Genomic DNA, 20,542 nt, shown 5'->3' with positions numbered 1-20,542 from the left:
GGTTTACAATAAATACTTTCAAGCATCATTTTTAAAGAAAACTTTTAACTTACTGGCACTACAATAAATATAATTGATTTAAATTTAAGCTTTTCTTTTTACTCAGTATAATGTATTGGTTATTTTTTAGTTTCTTTCAATTTTTTTCTATTTCCAGGAAGAAATCGGTCTCCTTAAAAAAATTCTAACCTATATCAGAATTTTTTATGATAGAATTTACAATGTATCAAGTGTAGAAATTGTACTTTGGGTGCACAATACTCTCTTAATTAAAAAAAATATATTTCTGTAAAATAAGTGTACAAGATTTACATAGACATACAGTAATTAAAAATTTAAGTCTTAGAATAATTGCTTTAGTAAATCTTCTGAAGATAAAAAGTGAGTAATAAAAACCTGATGTAAATATTGACTTCTTCCCGATGTTGTTTACATTAGTGTAAACAACGACTGATGTAAACAATGAATTCAGATATATGATATATTTTAGAGAAAAGTGATAATCTTTCATTGAGTGTTAGAAATTTCAAATAAACAAGGGTTTTATGCTTTAGGGAAGTTTTAAATTCATGAAAATATACTCAGAAAGCCTAAATTAAATATATTTTAAATAAAATAATAACTCTTTTTGAAAATTTTGACAGGATGAAAGTAAACATTTTTCAAAACTAAATCGGTTAAAATAAAAACAAATACGATAAGGCATAAACAGTCAAGAGTTTTTTGATTCTAAAATGAGAAATGCAATTCTATTAACCAATGAATTAAATGAGAGAAAAAAGATAACAGTTTACATAAGTTAGATTATATTATTACATCTTTTTCAGATAAACCTGAATCACAAGTAAGTTCAGAATCTAACAAAAACTGCTCGAATACTTTCATAAAAATAATTCATTTAAAATTTTAATCGCAAGTTACATTGAAATAAAATTATAATATCAAAATTAGAACTTCCACAATTTGCAAATCCAAAAGCAGTCCAAAAGTTACTCTCATTAGATTTTTTTTCAGAACACAGTTAAAGTTAATTCGGTTACCTCAATACGGGAAAAATAATAAAAGTTCTTTTTTTTAGATTGAAAATATAAGCTAATTTTTTCAGAAAAGAAGCATTTTCAATTATTAAGTGGATAAGTTTTTAATTCTTTTCTTCCGTTTTAATAAAAAAAATTTTAATGAAATTTTTTAGTGAAATGAAGTGAGTTATTGAGTCGTCTGCTCTCTCACGCCGATTATATTTGTTTATGTCTTTGGTTGGTCTCTGATAGTGATTGGGATTTAAAATATGGAACTAAGCAAAAATATTCTCGATGGTGTTTCCACTGCAGGAAATTCTACGGAATTGACAGATGTCTTGTTTAATCATATGTTGCAGGATGTGTTCAATGTCGCTGTTGGAGAATCAATTTCAAAAGGCAAACATTTGCATTGTCATAAAACCTCCTAAAAATCTATTTTGTTCTTCTTGCTTTCTCTGGATTACCTTTAGTTTCTCTTCGAAATTTAACTGTGATTCATCTTTATCCTATGTTTAATAATTTTAAATGCTTCTTTTCACAGATGCACACATTAAGTTTGTCAGTTTTACCGAAAAGAATGCATACGATTGCCTTTTAAGCTTAGTGTTAGAAGCTGCTAAACATGATGCTGACTCATCTTCCCTGAGGTATTTTCTTTTCAATATCAAACATATTATATGTTATGTATATACAATTGTATTAAGCATTTTAATTTGAGACCATATATCTTCTCTACAATATCCAAGTAGAAGATAATTTGTTTATATTTGGCAGTAAAACAAAGTGAAATATGAGAATATTTCCGTATCGGTACTTGTTTGAGCTAACTACAATTGCCAAGGCGCCAGACTTGAAAAATTTGCAGTTTTAATTTTGCAGAACTTTAAAAAAATACTTTATCGAAGTTTGCCTAGGAATGACTTTGAGTTATGCACTACTAGTTGATCCACTGTTGTAATGTGTTTCATGTTAAAACTTAATGATTATTTCGGCACAGGTACCAATACGGAAATCTTGCTAAAATCTAGTAATAAACACCATGTAATTGAGGGGATTCAATCTTAGACTATGTCACAGAGCTCATTCTAGGCAGAAAAAAGGGCAGGGTGCAAAAGTTTGAAAAAGGGGCATTATTATTCTAAAAGGGCAATCATTTCTTTCTATGGGCTTTACACGTTTTATTAAAAAACATTGTCAATTAGTAAAAGAAATGTCCAATTTTTTTTCTTTCTAAAAGTAGCAGACCAATTATATTAATTACTAATTTTGAGTAATAAATTAACATATCTATCGAGTTAATGAGCTAATTAGCTTAGTAATTTATTTAAAATGCATGCATATATTAATAGAATAATAAATGTATGTTTTTAGTGTCTGTAGTTATGATTTAATGATAGTGGAAGTAACTGCAAACTTTCAAAGACAAGTGCAACAAGGGGGTGTGATTTCTATTTTTCCTTTCCCATATAAATCTATGTATTGACAGTAATGACAAATTAAATAAAAAGAGTTGAAAATCCACTGTAGAGTTTGGGGAAAAAATAAAGAAGAGTTGTGGAAAGAAAGGGTATGGAGTCTATTACATCAGCGCCCTGTTTACCCTGCCTAGAATGAGCTCTGTATGTCAACCTTCATCTATCAAAAGGTACCTCAAGATAGAATCAAGTTAACATGTCTTATATACTAGTGAATTGGAATTTAATATTTATAGTGGTAGTTACGCCACATTACTCCCCTTCCAGAATTTTATCTGCGATAGAATTCGATGAATGAATACCAACTAGATGAGTCATGATATTTATTTATATAAATTTTGCTCATTATATATATTTTTTTTCAATAGCATTTTGCTCATTATTTTTGTTTTTTTGTTCTTATAGCATTTCGCTAATTTATTTATTTTTTTTGTTGTTTATAGCAAATTTCGCTCATTTTTTTGGTTACATCATTTTGCTCATTATTTTTTTTTCTTCCTCGTTTTTGTTTATTGACTGAGAGACTTTACTTTACCGGATTAGTTTCCTTCTTTGAGCATTTTTTTAAAAAAGCAAATCAACTGTTTGATGTGGACCATCCACATCAAACATCTGATGAGTTCATATCATGTCCGGGTTACCAATGTGAGGAGATTTTAATTTATAGGCTATGTCAACCTTCATCTATCAAAAGGTACCTCAAGATAGAATCAAGTTAACATGTCTTAGTGAATTGGAATTTAATATTTGTAGTGGTAGTTACGCCACTTAAAACAATTGTTTTGGTAATACTTCATTAACACAGTGAAATGTTTCTGTATGTCAGTTCCGATAAAGGGTTTGCTGTATAGTAAACCTAGTTTGTTTTAATTCTTTTGCTCTAAGTTTAACTCACATTTCATAGTTTTCTCTATTTTTTGAGGTATGAGTTGTGATACATCGCTAAAACTCCTTAAAATATAGCAAATTGTTGTCGTTTATGATACAGCAATGCATTGCAGTTAATTTTTACAGTAACTGAAAAAATTTATATTCTGAAACGGTATCAACTAAATTATTGTAAAAGGTATGAAAACTATTACTAAGTTGGTTTACATAAAAAAAAAACTGGGTATATATAAGGTTCAGGAGGCCCTAAAAACTATTACCTCAGTACCTAGATGAATAAATTAAGTGTCTATTACCACAATTATTTAAGCGTAGCTGGTGTCATTAATAGCTTCATGAGTTTTTGTTACATAACGCATAATGTACCAAATATATATGAAGTTTAACGTTATGAGCTTACATACTAGTAACGTATATCTTATTTCTGTTGTTGTTGTTGCTTATCCTCTAATTGTCTGACGAGGTCAGACAAGATCCAGTAAGTTGTTGACCCTCAAAAAGTCGATTGCAAGAAGTGGAGAAGCATATAAGTCCTCCTTGGAAAGGCCCAAGCAGTCGAGGATATGTTCTGCTGAGGCCTGCTGGGCTTCACATTTAGAGCAGACTGCATAAGTCTTTCTTCCTTTAAAGTACGAGAGACTGTTCGTGTGTCCGCTTGCCAGTCTGGAAATAGCTGTTTGAGATGCTCTATCACCTACATGAACAAGTGAAGAGCCCGGTTCCTTGGCCGCATACCAATGATNTCATTGAGGGCCCCAGGCCATGGCCTAATGGGTAATAATTATTTTGGCACAGGTACCAATACGTAAATCTTGCTAAAATCTAATAACAAACACCATGTAATAAGCAATTGTTTTGGTAATACTTCATTAACACAGTGAAATGTTTCTATATGTCAGTTTGCTGTATAGTAAACCTAGTTTGTTTTAATCCTTTTGCTCTAAGTTTAACTCACATTTCATAGTTTTCTCTATTTTTTTAAGGCATGAGTTGTGATACATAGCTAAAACTCCTTAAAATATAGCAAATTGTTGTCTTTTATGATACAGCAACGCATTGCAGTTAATTTTTACAGAATGTGAAAAAATTTATATTCTGAAACAGAATCAACTAAAATATTGTGAAAGGTATGAAAACTATTTACTAAGTTTGAATACATAAAAAAAAAAACTGGCTATATATAAGGTTCAGGAGGCCCTAAAAACTCTATTACCTCAGTACCTAGATGAATAAATTAAGTGTTTATTACCACAATTGTTTAAGCATAGCTGGTGTCATTAATAGATTCATGAGTTTTTGTTACAAAATGCATAATGTACCAAATAACTATAAAGTTTATGAGCTTACATACTAGTAATATATATCTTATTTCTTTTAAGTGTTATTGAGTGTCAAAATTAGTCCAAAGTTTCTCATTTGCTCTTCATTATACCTGGAACATTTTCAGTTATTATCAATATGTTAGTGTGACAACTTGCAAATTGTTTTCATAAAGGTCAAATGGACTTATCTTTTTAGTAATTTTATAAAATCTCATTGATTGTTTTCAACAAAAGTAAGAAATAGCAGTCTCCTTATAAATAAAAAATTTTGCAGGTGAACTGTGTTTCAAATTGTTTTTAATTATAAGTTCGGGACCATTATTTTCTACATTCTTCGAAAATAATTGTTTGTTTTAATTCCTCCTAAATAAGCACTGATTATGACTTATGACTGGTTAAAACTATTTGGTATCAATTTGCACCAACTTTCCTGGTCAATGAGATTGTACGCATTATTATTATTTTTTTTTTTATCGTTATTGCAATACATAATTACACAAATAATGTTTTTATTTTTTATTTTTAAAAACTTGTTACTGTTTGAATTTTTATCTCTCTGTACATTTTTTTCCTAATAAAAGTTTATAATGAAGATTATGATATCATAAATTCATTTTAATACGTGTACTAATTGAAATGAATCTCTGTTACTATTATTAAAGGTATTTGATAACTCTAGGTTTTCAAAACATTTGTGTTAATAATAATAATTTTTTTTAAAAAATACTTTAAAGGGAGATTTTGGGGTGCATGTTAGCCACTCCTTGCTCAGGGAATCCAGGTTCTTTTGTGTGATTTAAAAATTCAGAATTTTAAAGTTCTGACACTGATTTATAAAAATTCTTAAATCTTTTTCTCTTCTCAATTTTAGTGTTCTACTGGAAGATTGCAGAGTAGAAGCAAATCGCATCTCTTTGTTTTTAAAAAAGTACCAGGTAATATTTTAATATCTGTTTTCTGAAAACCACTCATACCTTAATGCTTGCATGTTCAAAGATAGACTTACCCACCGGGACCTATCTTGGTGCGTCCTCCAACATACTGGCTTTCTGTGACAAAAATTAAAAAGGAAAAAGAAATTGACTTTAATTTTGTTTTAAATCTTTGTTTTTTAGGAAAAAAACTTGAAAACGAGTGATTTGTAATAAAATTTTATTTTATCGTTTACCCTTCCCTAAAAGAAGCATTTTTTTTGTTCCATCTGACCACTATGGGGGGCACAAATACGTTGAAGGTAACAGCATGATTGCCTGTATGTTCCAACAACCACCTCACCTGCTTGAACAATTTTGTTCCATTTGGAAAATTTTTTTTCTTCGATGGAAACAAAATGTTCTGATAAAATTTTCTGCTTTTGGTTAAGGAAAAAAAGGTTATTTCTATCCTTATTTTCAAACCAATTCCCTATATTTCACTGCTATCAAATCATCCTTTGCTGAGGTGATATATGTGTCTTTTTGCTGACAGATGGAACAGTTTCCAATATCACTCCATCTTTATCTTATCTTTATTACATTTTATCTTTAATGCATAATATTACTCCATTCTACTTTTAATGAAAAGCGCTGTTGGATTCCCTTCTGAGCTTCAAATTTTCTCTCTGGTGGCATGGTTTGTCTTTAGGGTCCTTTTAAGAGCAAATATATACTAGTGTAATGCATAACGAGTTTATGATTGACTGTACAGATGTCGATTCTTAAGATGCCAGTCATTTTAATATTCTTCTACTATTTTGTATAAATTATCTGTTCACTCTGTTTTGTATAATTATCTCTGCCTATCTGACCATCTTGCGTTAAGGTTGCTATCATTTTTAAATGATTAATTTATTAGTCTCAAACAAAGTGAAAATTATTTATGTTTCATTAATGAAAGAAGTGGTTTGCTACTTATTCAAAAGTCTTAAAATATTTTAAATAGACTAGTCTTTTCCAATTTAAATCAAATTCTACAGATTTGAATAAAAATCTTGACAAGGGAAAATTGTGAAGTTAGACAACAAAAATATCCTTTTTCTAACAGTTTACTCGGTGCAGTGCTTATTGAACAACCACTATCAGTTATTCTGAAAGTACAGTTCTGAAAAAAGCGTGATTTAAAATTTGAAATTTTATAAATATTTCTTTAAGTAAAAAGCATAATTTTTTTTCACTGAGTTTTAGTGGATCAAGGTATTCATAATGAAAGTAAAAAATGAAATCTTGTTCATTAGGAATAGGTCCAATATGCAGCAATAATAACAGTAAATTAATAATATTTTCTAAAAAAATGTCTCCTTTTGCTCTAAAATCAACTTCTTTAGAAGTTAATTTTAGATTGCTAGAAAGCAACAAAAAAAGCAAAATTGTGGATTGATATTTGTTCATATAAAAACGAAACTTTACAAGTATTTAGAAATTTAAGCAAATTGAGATGTATATATCAGTTCTTCGAAAAAAGACATGAATTCTACTGCAAGTAATTTTCGCTAAACTAAATAGGGAGATTCCTTCCCTGCTCGCTATTGCTTTCCAACCCTTTCGGATCGCTTTGCTCACTGTCTCCACCTTGATCTTGAGCTTTTACTTTCCATTATATTATATATTAACTATATTAGAAGCTCCCCCCCCCAGATTGCTCTCGCTTTCCAAGCATACCCCTGTAACTGCTTACAAAGTTAATTTCATATTTATTCGAGATCTGTGGCTGATTTTCTACAAAGCGGAAAAAGAAGTCAAGATATCTCTTTAGGTGTACGCACAGGCCTGCATGTCCTTCCACGTGAGCAGTGGATGCTCATGTGTATAGAGATGACATTCTTGATGTTTCTGTGTGCCCTTATGCTGGCAACTGCTCTGGATCTTTCTTCTTGGATCCTTGCTACATTTGCAACTGCTTTGCAAGAAGAATAGCTCACACTTCCAACAAAACTGGTAGACCGCATAATTGAAAGCATCGCATGTGCTGTATTGCTGCTAGAGGTGATCATACTTCATACTGAAAGTGCTTTTTCTGTTTTAAACCTAAACATCTATTTTATTCATTTTATACTTGTGCTAATTTCTGCAACACCATAATTGTCTGGTCAATACTTTTTATGTTATTTTATACATTATTATTTGCATTATAATGTGCGCTAGTTTCATAAAATTCTATACGTAACTTTTTGAGTTATGGTTATGTTTGTGATTCTTCATTTGTTTATGATAACCAGTGTGTAACTGAACCCTTTTCATAATTATTTTTTGATTTATATATTAATTAATGGTACATTAACATTTTTAAAAAAAAATCTTTATTTGATATAATATTTGACCAGAAAAGCCTAACATTGTACTCAAGTTTTTTGATGGCCAGTGAGAGGAGCAGCTTCTCTTGATGAGGGAATGCTCGTACAGAGCATGCACTTAAAGATTTAAATGGATATCAACTTGCTAGAAGCTAGGTACGATCGAAAGAACTGATGTGTTCAGTAAGGTTCATTCGACACAAAAAAAAACGTGATAAATTTGCCGTAAAATTTTAACATGGAAAAAACAATTTCAGTATCTAAATATTTTAGTGGTGTACAAAAGTGTGCCGCAGAAGTAAACCTAATGATGGAGGGGTTCAAGTCGTGGTGGCTCAGGTGATAGAGCAGTTGCCTTCAATGAGGTGAAGCAAGTTCGTATCCCAGCAATGGCTGGTCGATACGAATTCCGCACCCGGTTCGCATTGACCACAGTATTGATGTAAAATATCCTCAATGGTAGATGGATCATGGGTTAAAGTCCCCTTGCTGTTAGGCTAACCGTGGAGGGTTTTCCTATCCATGTAAAGCAAATGCAGATTAGGTCCATCAAAAAGTCTTCCACGAAGGCAAATTTCTCCCAATACTTTCCCTTGTCTTCTGGATTGGGTTTAAAATTACAAGGCTGCGGAGTTGAACATCAGTAGTCATAAACCCAAAAAAGGGGTTGGCTGTTCAAAAGCGGTTATAAAATGTAAAAATGGAGAGTTTTGTGTTTAAAAATTAAATTGAAAAGAAGGATTATCTTGATTTAAACATTTATTACAAAAGCAAAAATAATGTTATCGAGGAACCAAAAGTTTAAGATGATCTAAAATAAATATCACGCATTTAGAAAATGCACTATTGCAAAATAAGGAAATGGTTAATCACTCATGAGTTTTCAGACAGCTCCCAGAAACCTATTTTGTTGAGGAGCATGTTTGAGAGTTAATCTATTTTGTGGCAGTAGTGTTCATAGAAGGAAACTTCGAAGATGTAAGTTTTAAATTCCTCTCTTATTACATTGGAGGCATCCTTAATCTTGAGCATGGAATTAGTAAACTGAATGGATCTAAGAAAACTACAAGACAATTATGGTTTTATTTCCTTTTTATTCTGAACTTAGTGAACGATATTGGAGTAAACCAAGAAAGGAAATTTTGATTTGGTATTCGAGATATCTAGGAGAAACTGTTACATCATCAAAGAAAAAGAAAAAAAAAAAGAAGTGGATAAATATTTTCTTCAAGAAAAAGAAAAACTCATTGAAGAAGGTTTACATTCTCAGAAAAAAAAATGATTAAACCGAAAAAGAAAGTCCTCTGATTTAAGACTGACCAATAAAATTAATCAAAATTAAGTATATACAATAAAATTGTCACAGGACTCTGTGGCAAACATTTATTGTGGAATGTTTTTAACTTTGCTGCTAAACATTATCCGTAATATAATTTCATTGTGTATTACTTCTTTTTTCATTATACCATGTACAAACTATATAATTTAAATTTATTTTATCATTACAAAACATGCCTTTAAAGCCATTAAATGAAGCGTGTAATTTTCATATGATGTACAAAGTATGTAACATAAATTCATTTAAATTCTAACGTAAAGGGTTAAGCAGTATAACTTTCATAATAGTTTTTTAGCTTTGCGTTAAATATGTTAAACCCAGACCTATTTATATATCTAAATGATTATTAAACCTAGAATACCAAACTCTCCTTGTTTATGCATTCTGTAACAAAGTTCATAGGTTATAGTATCCTTCTTAAATTTTAAAAATACTTTATTGAGGTTTGATTTATTAGAGAAATAAGTGCAATAAAATTGAAATGAAAAAAATAAGAATAATTTTAGCATATTGGCAGAGGAAAAATAAATCCTATTGGGAAATAACGATGGGAAAGTTTGATGAAAAACTGGAGTGAAAATATGGGTCAAGAACTTTCTAAGCCAGAGAACAACTAGTTGTTGATTGAAGGTGGAGTTTCAAAACTTTGACAAATTAATTTACTAATTATTTATTTTGAAAGGTTTCAACACAAAAACGGCAGAACAACGAAAAATAGTACAGAAAGTTTTTTTTGACGCTCTATAGGATATGAAAAATTCATGAGAAAATTTTTGAACCTAAGGAAAAAATTAAGGAAATGATTTTATTCCCATACAATTTTTAAAAAAGGAAGGGTAAGAAAACGTTAAAGGATACATTTGATCCAGAAATTTATAATTTTTAACTGTAGCATTTGGGCTATTGTGGGTGATTTTTTGAACTTCATTTATGATTAAAAGTATAGCTAGCAATTTATATGCTTCTGAGGTTCTTATAGATATTTCCAAATGTTAGTAAAAAAGTAATCAGAAATTATTGCTGTTGTAATTTATTTACGTCGCACTAGAGCTGCACAATGGGCTATTGGCGACGGTCTGCGAAACATCACTGAGGATGATCGGAAGACATGCCATCAATATTTTGATCCTCTGCAGAGGGGATGGCACCCCCGCTTCGGAAGCCCAACGACCTGCACGCGAAGTCGGGCACTTTACGGTAACACAGTTTAACGTTGACCAATACCGCACACCCTCGGTCCCTACGCAGACTGATCCAAGTGGTCACCCACCCCCACAGTGACCACAGCCAGTGATGTTTGATTTCGGTGATCTGCTGGGAACCGTGTCTTAACAATTAGTCCACTGCGGGACTAATCAGAACTGATAAATTCACATAATGTTTTTTTTTTTTTTTTTTTTTTTTTACCAACCTTTAAAAATATAACAGCTAGTTTGAATTTGTAATATCTTGTTGAAATCAAAATCATATCAAATCAGGTACATTGAAACAAGAATAAAATATTAATGCAATACTTTCGATACATCTAGGAAAAATCATAATAAAAAAAAAAGTATGCTAAAGCTTTTAAACTATCTGTTTTTTCATAACAAAACTCCAACCGATAAAAGTTCTTAGAAACTTATGTTATTTACCAGGACTTCATCCATGAAGATAATACACCTGTTCTACTGAGATTAAAACATTTAGTAATAGAAAAAATAGTTTAATTAAAGTTAGATAGTCACTGAATTATCTTCACAATTTTTATTTGAAATTGTAACACTATTTCATATGAAATTTTTGGACAATATGACAAGCCATATTTTTAAATTGTTCATGGGACTGTTTTTGTTTAAAAACATCACGATTACCATGTAGGCAGTATGATGTTTTCGCTTACTGAGTTATTATCTGGTGAAAATTTCGCCAAATTTTATAGGAAATCTTTCGAAACAATACTAAGGAACAGCTTGATGTCAAATTATCAACTTTGAAAATAAAATCTGGCTTAATCACTATATTGCCTCAAATTCTTTTTATCTTAATTTGAATTAAAACGTGGTTTCTAGATGTTTATATAAAGCGTGTTTCAGCGGCAAGACCCCATACATACTTTTATGGAGATGGAGTTTACTGTATGTTTTACTATAAATTTGTAATATTCTTAATGTGTTATGATTGTGAGACCTCTTTTTTTCAAAAAGAAAATATTTCACACGCGTTATTTCTAAGTAATTTTACCGTATAACTCATTTGATAGGAATATTAATTTAAATTTCTTTAAACAAATAATATATTTAAGCCTCGCCTTAATGTTAAATAAACCAGTGATTCTCAACCACTGTGCCGCGGCACTTTTGTGTGCCGCCAAATTTTTAAAATGTGTCGCCAAATATTAGAAATGATACAATAAAAATTAAAATGCTTTTTTTATTACGAGTAAAGTTTAAATTAAAGAAAAGTGTATATTATGTATAATATCATATATATATATATANCCACGAACTAAAATATATTAGTTGTTATTTTTTTGCGGACAATTTTCGTAAAAAATCTACATGAGTTTAAAATACTTTTCTCGTTAATAAAAATCTAATCTCTTCGTTTCTGTGAAATTTAGCATACCAACGGTACAAAGAAATTTATTTCTCAGGTTTTGCATAAAAGAAAATATTTAATTCAAATACAAAAATAATCGTGCATGTTGCTCTTTTTTATTTCAAGTTTTTGTATTTTGTGAATATAATTTAGCGTGTGCATATCAGAAATTTTCTCGAAGAAATTCTCCGATTTAACTTTTTGAAACCACTCATTTTGGACAAAAATATTTACGCATACATTTGTAAATTTAAAATGTAAATATCTATTCTCTGGTGGTTGCAGCAGACAAACCTCAATTTTGTCATTGAACATTTTGTGTGCTACTATGTAAGTTTTAATACCAAACTTTTTAAAGTTTTATATCTGAACAATTAGATATCTGTTGCACATTAATTGTTTAATACATTGGTGCACATTACAGTTATTGTAGCCCAAATTTTTATTATTTATTTAATATTTTTTTAACTATTATTAATAACAATGAAATATTTTTGAAAATCTTCTTTTTATTTTAATTTGTAACTCAATACTTTTGTACAACTTGGTGAAAGACTGACAGTAATATTTAATGTTCCTTCAAACATAAAAGAGTCCTACATAAAATTTTGATAAAGTTGCGGCCTGCCATTTGATTTGTGTTTTTAATTGTGGACCCTGGCCTCATGTAAGTTAAAAACCCCTGCTCTACAGGATATAAAAATTTCATGACAAAAATTTTTGAACCTACTTAAGAAAAAAATTTAAAAAATGATTTTGTTCCCATACAATTTTTAAAAAAAGAAGGGGAAAAAAACGTTAAAGGATACATTTGATCCAGAAATATATAATTTTTAACTGTAGCATTTGGGCTATTGTGGGTGATTTTTTAAACTTCATTTATGATTAAAAGTATAGCTAGCAATTTTTACGCTTTTAAGGTTCTTATAGATATTTCCCAATGTTAGTAAAAATGTAATCAGAACTGATAAATTCACGTAATGTTTATTTTTTTAATAACCTTTAAAAATATAACAGCTAGTTTGAATTTGTAATATCTTGTTAAAATTAAAATCACAACAAATCAGGTACATTGAAACAAGAATAAAATCTAATGCAATACTTTCGATACATCTAGGAAAACTCTTAATTAAAAAAAAGTATGCTAAAGATTTTAAAGTATCTGTTTTTTTCATAACAAAACTCCAACCGATAAAAGTTCTTAGAAACTTATGTTATTTACCAGGACTTGATATATGAAGATAATACACCCGTTCTACTGAGATTAAAACATTTAGTAATAAAAAAAATAGTTTAATTAAAGTTAGATAGTCACTGAATTATCTTCACAATTTCATATGAAATTTTCAGACAATATAACAAGACATATTTTTAAATTGTTAGCCATTAAAAAGCCATTAAAAAGCACATTAAAAAGCACACTGAAAGCAAATTTCCAACTCTTTTCAAGACAAATAATTAATGCAATTTGAAACAATAAAATAATACATGGCTGAAAATATGTTCAATACTAAACGTTATTATGTTAAACTATGATAAATTTAACGTTTAAAACTAAATACATCGAAAAGTCTGATGACTTTTATGAACCAATGAACACTATAAATCAGTAAATTTTGTAGCATGATTTAACACAGAGCAAATCAATAAATATGGTTTTGGAGGAAAAGAACATATAATTTTTTTAAAAGTTTATAAACTATTTAGAAAAGGATTGATACATTAAAAATTAGTTTAATATAGGTTAAAATGAGAATACACATTTCAAAAATAATGTAAACATTTATGTTTATCCTCTTTCAACAAAGATAAAACGCATTTATCCGGTTCAAAATATAATTTAATAATATTTTAATCAAAAATACGTTTGTAAGTACAGATTAACTGTTCTATCTTATAAGAAATTGACAAAATTCTACTTTATTAATTTGTTTTGAATTCTCAAAATTGTATCTGACGCGAAGTTTTTTTTATTTATTTTTTATCTATTAGTTTATTTATTTCTTACTTAAAATGGCAATAGGAGTAAAAAAATTCGGTTCATTTTCGGGAATTTTTATTATTTCTTGCGTCAGTGATTAATAAAAAAATTAAGTTCTTATTTTTCTTAGTAGTCATGTTATATGTTTTTAGCTGATATTTTTTGAAAAATATTGAATTTAAAAAAAATTATTTTCAGTAATTTTTTCAATTAATTTATAAAGTTAAATATATTAATTTTAAAATTTACTTTTATAAAGTGTTACATGATTGTTTAAGTATTGAGAAGAAAAAAAATATATTGAAATCTAAGTCAATTAAGTTGAATAATGTAATTAAATTAAGCAAATGCAAATGTTTTTTTTTCTTCTCACATTACAGCTGTTACATTGCATACATTAATCTCTCAATTCATATTGAAAATATGCCGGTTTTGTTAACTTTCGAAATTTTCTAAAATCCTGTCTATAATCTCTAAACCTCCAGAGTTTTTTCCTATTTTTCAAAATTTTGGATTTTTTGCATCTCTATTTACAGTACCATATAACAATGAGAAACACCCTAAAAATAGAATAAAATTATTCTTATGATTTTTCTGTTTGCTATATGAGTATTTTCGAAAATTGAAATTCGCCTTTTTTCATATGTGACCCTTTCAAATTTAACCCGCAGTGCAAATAATTGTAAGAAATATTCAAAATGTCCACCAGATGACCGCAAATAAACAGACGTAGAAAATAAGATAACGAATTCCAGTTATAAGGTTAAAAATTAACAGTCATACCTATTAGTTCTCTTATCTTTAGTTCTGTCGGCTATATAATGCCTACTTTAATATTCGCTCAGTACAGCCTATCTTAGCATTTGAGTCATTAAACACTATTCCATTTATTGATCCATCTGTTCTGTACAAACATTAAAATGTAAGTTGTAATAAAATTTCGCAAGCTTAAAATTAACTTTCAATTTCTACATTTTCACATGATTGCTTGATTAGTGCAAGAAAAAAGGAATATTTTTATTACGCTTTGCTAAGTTGTTGCGAGCAAAAACTTGGCTAAGAAATAAAAATAATAAATTTGTGTTATAAAACAAAAAAATTAACTGCATAGCCATTAGTTCACTTCCTTTTTATTCTATCTGCTGCACTACATCACCCCTAAGTTTGGCTTCGTGTACCCAATCCCAGCTTTTGGGCCAATAAATTCTATATTCTAATCATCGATCCATATATTTATTACCACTTCCTACATTTTGATATGAACGCTTGCTTTGCACAAAAAACATTGTTTCTCAAAAATCAAAGCGTAATTCTAAAAAAGTTTTAGAAAATAATCAGCTATTCTGAATTTGTAACGAAAATAAATAAGCAAAAATCAATGATTTTATTTTCACCAAAAATTTTAGTTATTAGTAAAATAGGAAGTATTAAAATAATTTTTCTGAAGACTTTCATTTTAATGTTGTTTTTTCACTACCAACAGCCAATCTGATATGTATTTCAAGTTATGAGTTAAAAATGGAGTTTGGAAGGAACAAGGTAATTTATTCCCCTGACTTAAACATGCCTTGCCAACTTTTCGAGTTTATTTTTAGATACACATTCAACTTACTGGTGACATCATAAATGACTTCATTTATCGTCTGCGTGAAGAGAACCTTTTCAAGTGTTCTCTGACGAAGATTGCCAAAAAGGTGTTTGTTGTATTTCATCACAGAAAAATGAACGGCCTTGAAAATATACGAGCAGGTGTTTTAAATGCACCGAATCGGGGAATTTTACGAACAGAATCTATATCTCGTTCTGTTTTATGGATCGTAGAAAAATATCACACACTTCAAAATGCAGAACATTCGTTATGCAGTGATATATTTAGAGTGCCAATGTTTCCAAATTGCTTCATTTATTTATCACTGAATTTTGAAAACGGTAAATACTTGCTGAGAATCAACAAACTGGTAAGGAATCGAGCAACTTTTAATGCCTTGTGTTCCACGATAAAAATCAAATTTCTGATTGAAGATCCGTCATGTGATTTGTGCCAGAAGGAAGAAATGGAGATACCAAACGAAGATTTATCTTGTCCTGTGATCATCAACCACATTTCTGCTTCATCTTCAGTTATTTTACCCCGCTTGGAAATCAGATGCACAGTAACAATCAATGTTTCCTGTACTCCGTTTCAAAATCCAGCTGATATTCAGAAGAAGATGAAAGATTATACAACGAATATGTCCTCTCAAGAACTGCACGAACATTTAGACGTTTTGCTAGCAGATGATACAGACTCTAAAGTGGTGCTCAGAGTTGGTGAAGAATTTTTTAATGTTCATAAGACATTGCTGTGTTCTCATTCTCCTGTTTTTGCTGCTATGTTCGAACACGAAATGCTGGAAAAATCTCAGAGCGAGATTTGCATAAATGATATTACACCAAACACAGTAGGTGAAATTTTGAAGTACATTTATTTTCATTCTATAGGAGCTGTATCGATTGATGAAGTTACCGAAGTGTATATTGCTGCTGATAAATATGCAATGACTGATTTAAAAAAATTATGTTCCGAGAATATGGCAAGAAATTTATCCAAGGATAATTTGCTGCAAATACTTCAATTAGCGGATAGACATGTGGATAAAGATTTAGAAGTAACAGCTATTAACTTTTTAGTTAAAGAAGGAATAGATATAATTGAGACAGAAGAATTTTTGACTTTCATCGAGAATGACTCTGAGTTAACGAGGAAAATTATGCGACAATTGATAAGAATGATATCGAGATAGAACGACATAAGACATGCTCCGGCTGACTCGATCTCCGCCTGACATCAGGCTCATGATAAAAATTTGTATTTACTTCCTTATTACTTTCAAACACGTATGAAAATATCCATAATGATTCAATTACTAAGCGTAAAAAATACTAATTAAGAGAAAAAAATTAAGATGTATTAAATCTTTAGATCCAAAAATAATGGCAATTCTCTTTTTAATATTTTCTTCACGAATTTTGCCCTTATCAGACTTAAGCAATCTCAAACTTGGATTCGACGCAGGCGGATTAAAAAAAAAAAAAAAGTCAAGCTTACCTCAATTAGATAAGGTTTTAAACATCAGGTGTTAAAAAAATATTTTAATATCATGAAAATTAAATTTAATGTAATTTTGTGAATTGAAAAATTAGTAATACAAAAAAATTTAACTGTGATTTAATTCTAAAAGAGTGCGCGTATTCTGTTAAAAATTTAGTGTAACCCCATAATTATTCATTTTTAATATATGTGTCCAGAACCGGGAAATATTAAAAAAAGTGTTGCTAAATGAGGCTGCTAAAATTTTAATTTTACTTTAACTTCTAGATATTACAAATATATTTTGGTACATAGAAATCAGGTAAAATAATTAAATTTTTCATTACTATTACTTTTTATGTACTGTATTCATTGATCCACTTTGCATGTACATACAATATTCAGAAATGTAAGCTTCACGAACTAGCGTAAAATCTATTTTATTATTAAATATTGGGAAAACTCAAATTTTAGTAAAGAGTTTATTTTTGAAACTAGAGATGTCTACGCTTATTCATTTTAAAACATTCTAAATGCGGTTCGGCGATTCGTTATTTTAGTCGAAAGCAAAAAATAAGTAGTAGTAGTACTTTCGGGGCACAGCTATTAAAACTGAATATTCGAATTTTCCGAATCCCCAATTAAAAATTTCTTAGGGCCCTTGAAAAAATTAAACGTTGTTATAAATTTACGATAAAAGTTGGACTAATTTCATGTTTAGCACCATTTTAACATTAAAAGCCAGGTTCAGTATAATTCTTATGCAGATATATTTTATTTAATACTTATACAATGGCCGGGATAGCCTGGTCGGCAGGACGCTGAAATCACATTCTTTAGAACGGGAGTTCGAAACCAGCTTGCCGATGACGCCCGTGTTGTAAATGATGACTCACGCACTTTAAATCTGGTGGGTCACAAAGTCCTCCATGTTTCCGTAACAAATTATACTTTCTGGGGGTAGTGAATTGTAGATTGATCGTTCTCTGGTTCAGGTCAAAAGTACGATCTGTGGATGAATGAATGGATGTATGAATGGGTTCGCGAGATAAACGGGTGTAAACGCGCGATAAATTTGACCATAGATGGCGCCACTGGAAAATCTTAGCGTACAACAACAGCAATACTTGTATAATATATAGATGTCACAAAATATCTTGTTTCATATTCTGTTTTCACAAACATATGTTGTGTGGACCCTTTTCTTCCTAATAAATTAATACACTTTTATAGTTGCAATTTTTCTGAGTAAGTTTTTCTACCACACAAAATAAAGTTGTTTCTCAGAAAATGAACAGTTTTTGTACACGGGGAATTCTGTTAATATTACCTTTATATTTTTCTGGGAATTCTTATCAAATATAAAGACAAAAAATATATGCACATAGGGGGTCGTAAATTAATATTTGAGAGAAAGAGGGAGAAACAAAAAAAAAACAACAAAAACAAAAGGGCTATAAAAATCTAATAAATCACAGTTCAGGAAAACAAATGTACGCAACACCAAAAGCTGTTTGATTGCAGGAGGAAACACCTTCAATTTTCAACTTGCAATCTTTTGATGCATAATAAATAAAAACCAAATAAATTTTTTTTTTCAAAAATGCATTATTAGTGTGCCAAATTTTATACTTAAATTTAATTTATTACTAATGAAATTCGATTTTAAATATAATGATATTTTATAATTAAATTTAATTTATCAGTAATACATTTTTATTTTAAATTGAATTATATAATTAGATTAAATATATTAATAATAAATTTTTATTTTAAATAAAATTATATTTTATAATATATATATTATTGAAATTATAAATACTATATAAAAACAAAATTTAATTTATATTTATTTCAAGTTTATTATATTTTTTAATATATCAATTAATATACGTGGGTAAATTCTGGTTTCAAATATAAACAATTTGTTTAAAATTAAATTTTTTTTGCAGCTGTAATTTTGACAACTGTAATTTTTTATTTTTAAAAAAGTTTCCTGACCCACGGGCTATTTCCCCCCCTCTTCATTTTAATCCTATAAAATATAACTTAAATTTTGATTTATACTTTCCGGGTGTTCTATAATGTCGTCTAGTATACTTTTTAAATTTTTGCTAAAAATTAAGAGAAAAATTATACTTAATGTGGGTCTCAAAATAATATTCACGTAAAAGAAATTCTCGAACTTTAACGAATTTTTATAGAGAATGCAAAAATATACAAAAGCTCAAGACAGTATAAAAAAAACAGGAATTAATAATCAATAAAAATAAGAAACACTTCTTTTATCTCGCAGAATGTTAGGAAGCCCGTGACAATTCTTCGCGAATTTCTGAAAATTTTCTTATTACTTACAGCATTTATTATTAACTGAATTATTTTGCTTTCGTGTTTGTAACAATGGTAACTCGAGATTGAAATTTCCACCACTTTCTGACTAGCTAGAGAGCACAAATCTCTACTCCGTGATTAATAATAATGCCATTTGAAATCGTTTCCTGAGCACAACACGTAAGAATTTATTAACATTTTATCGGCATATAGGATGTATAACCAATAAATTTTTCAATCACTGAAGTACTCCAAAATCAACTAGTATTCTATTGACAAAACAAATTGCGACTGCTTCCGAACCACTCATTTTATCTGTAAAGAGAATTTTTCATTAGACAAAACTTCGAATCTTTTCCATCTTATAAGTAGAATCTCGGGGCCTTGTGTCTAATAGTCCACATTGCTTGGTACTCCTGGGCTGTGTGGGGTTCATTGGCTCGGGTCACTCAAATCCATTCCTTATAAGTAGAATCTCTCAATTTCAACTGGAGCTCTGTGTTTGATGACAATTCAAGTTACTTTTGTTTCCTACAGGCTGCGTAAACTAAATGTATCTCTATTTTTATTATCAATCGAAATTTAAATCCTTTTCCAACCTAAACAGGTCAAAGCTAGAAAAAATAATGTAAAATAAAATTTTTTAAAACTGTGTTTCTTAAATGGACTAAAATGAAAAAAAAATAATTTCATAAAACGAAAAATATAAGCGCATCACTTTCTAGAGACAGAGAGGAATTTAAATTGGCGATAGGATGCGTCCGAAGTTTCTTGTTTTGACTCTGACAAAATCGAATTATTTCTCTTTTTTTTCTCGCTAACTTGAAAAACCTAGTGTTTAAAATTTATTATTCATTATTTTACTTATTACAATCAATTAAAAACGTTCTATTAATTTAATATGTTGAATTAAAGTTTTGAAATAATAATAAATTAGCTTTATAATTAAACCATTATATGTTACTTCACTTTGATTTCATTTCTGCGAAAATTAGCAATAGAAAGTGAGTTTTGTAGTGGTGGCCAAAAGTGTGGACACTTTTTGAAAGTTTCATGTTTTTTAATTTAGTGTGCTTGTAGAATATATTAATTTTCACTTAAATACAAACGTTTATACAAGTATAACGTTTATACTTGTATATCAAATTGAAGGTAATGTAATGTAGAATTTAATAATGAATACAGTATTACAATATCTGTATTACAAAAAAAGTTATGCAACTAATAGTAAGATCTATCTTAGATTTTCATGTGTTTATTGATATA

At 29.2% G+C, this 20,542-nt stretch overlaps 1 protein-coding gene across 1 annotated transcript in view; it reads left to right on the top strand.

Annotated features, from left to right (window-relative positions):
* The first annotated feature begins 1,196 nt into the window (after positions 1-1,196).
* LOC107443043 (COMM domain-containing protein 3) overlaps positions 1,197-20,542 on the top strand; it is a 33,594-nt gene continuing 14,248 nt past the window's right edge. Inside the window, exons 1-3 of the mRNA XM_043044917.2 lie at positions 1,197-1,418; positions 1,564-1,669; positions 5,579-5,642. Coding sequence (XP_042900851.1) covers positions 1,289-1,418; positions 1,564-1,669; positions 5,579-5,642 — 300 coding nt within the window. The 5' untranslated portion in view covers positions 1,197-1,288. The remainder of the gene's footprint in view (positions 1,419-1,563; positions 1,670-5,578; positions 5,643-20,542) is intronic.

This window comes from Parasteatoda tepidariorum, chromosome 10 (genome assembly GCF_043381705.1).
Source record: "Parasteatoda tepidariorum isolate YZ-2023 chromosome 10, CAS_Ptep_4.0, whole genome shotgun sequence".
NCBI lineage: Eukaryota > Metazoa > Arthropoda > Arachnida > Araneae > Theridiidae > Parasteatoda > Parasteatoda tepidariorum.
Note: the sequence above shows the minus strand (reverse complement) of the source record. Positions and strands in the feature narration are given on the sequence as shown.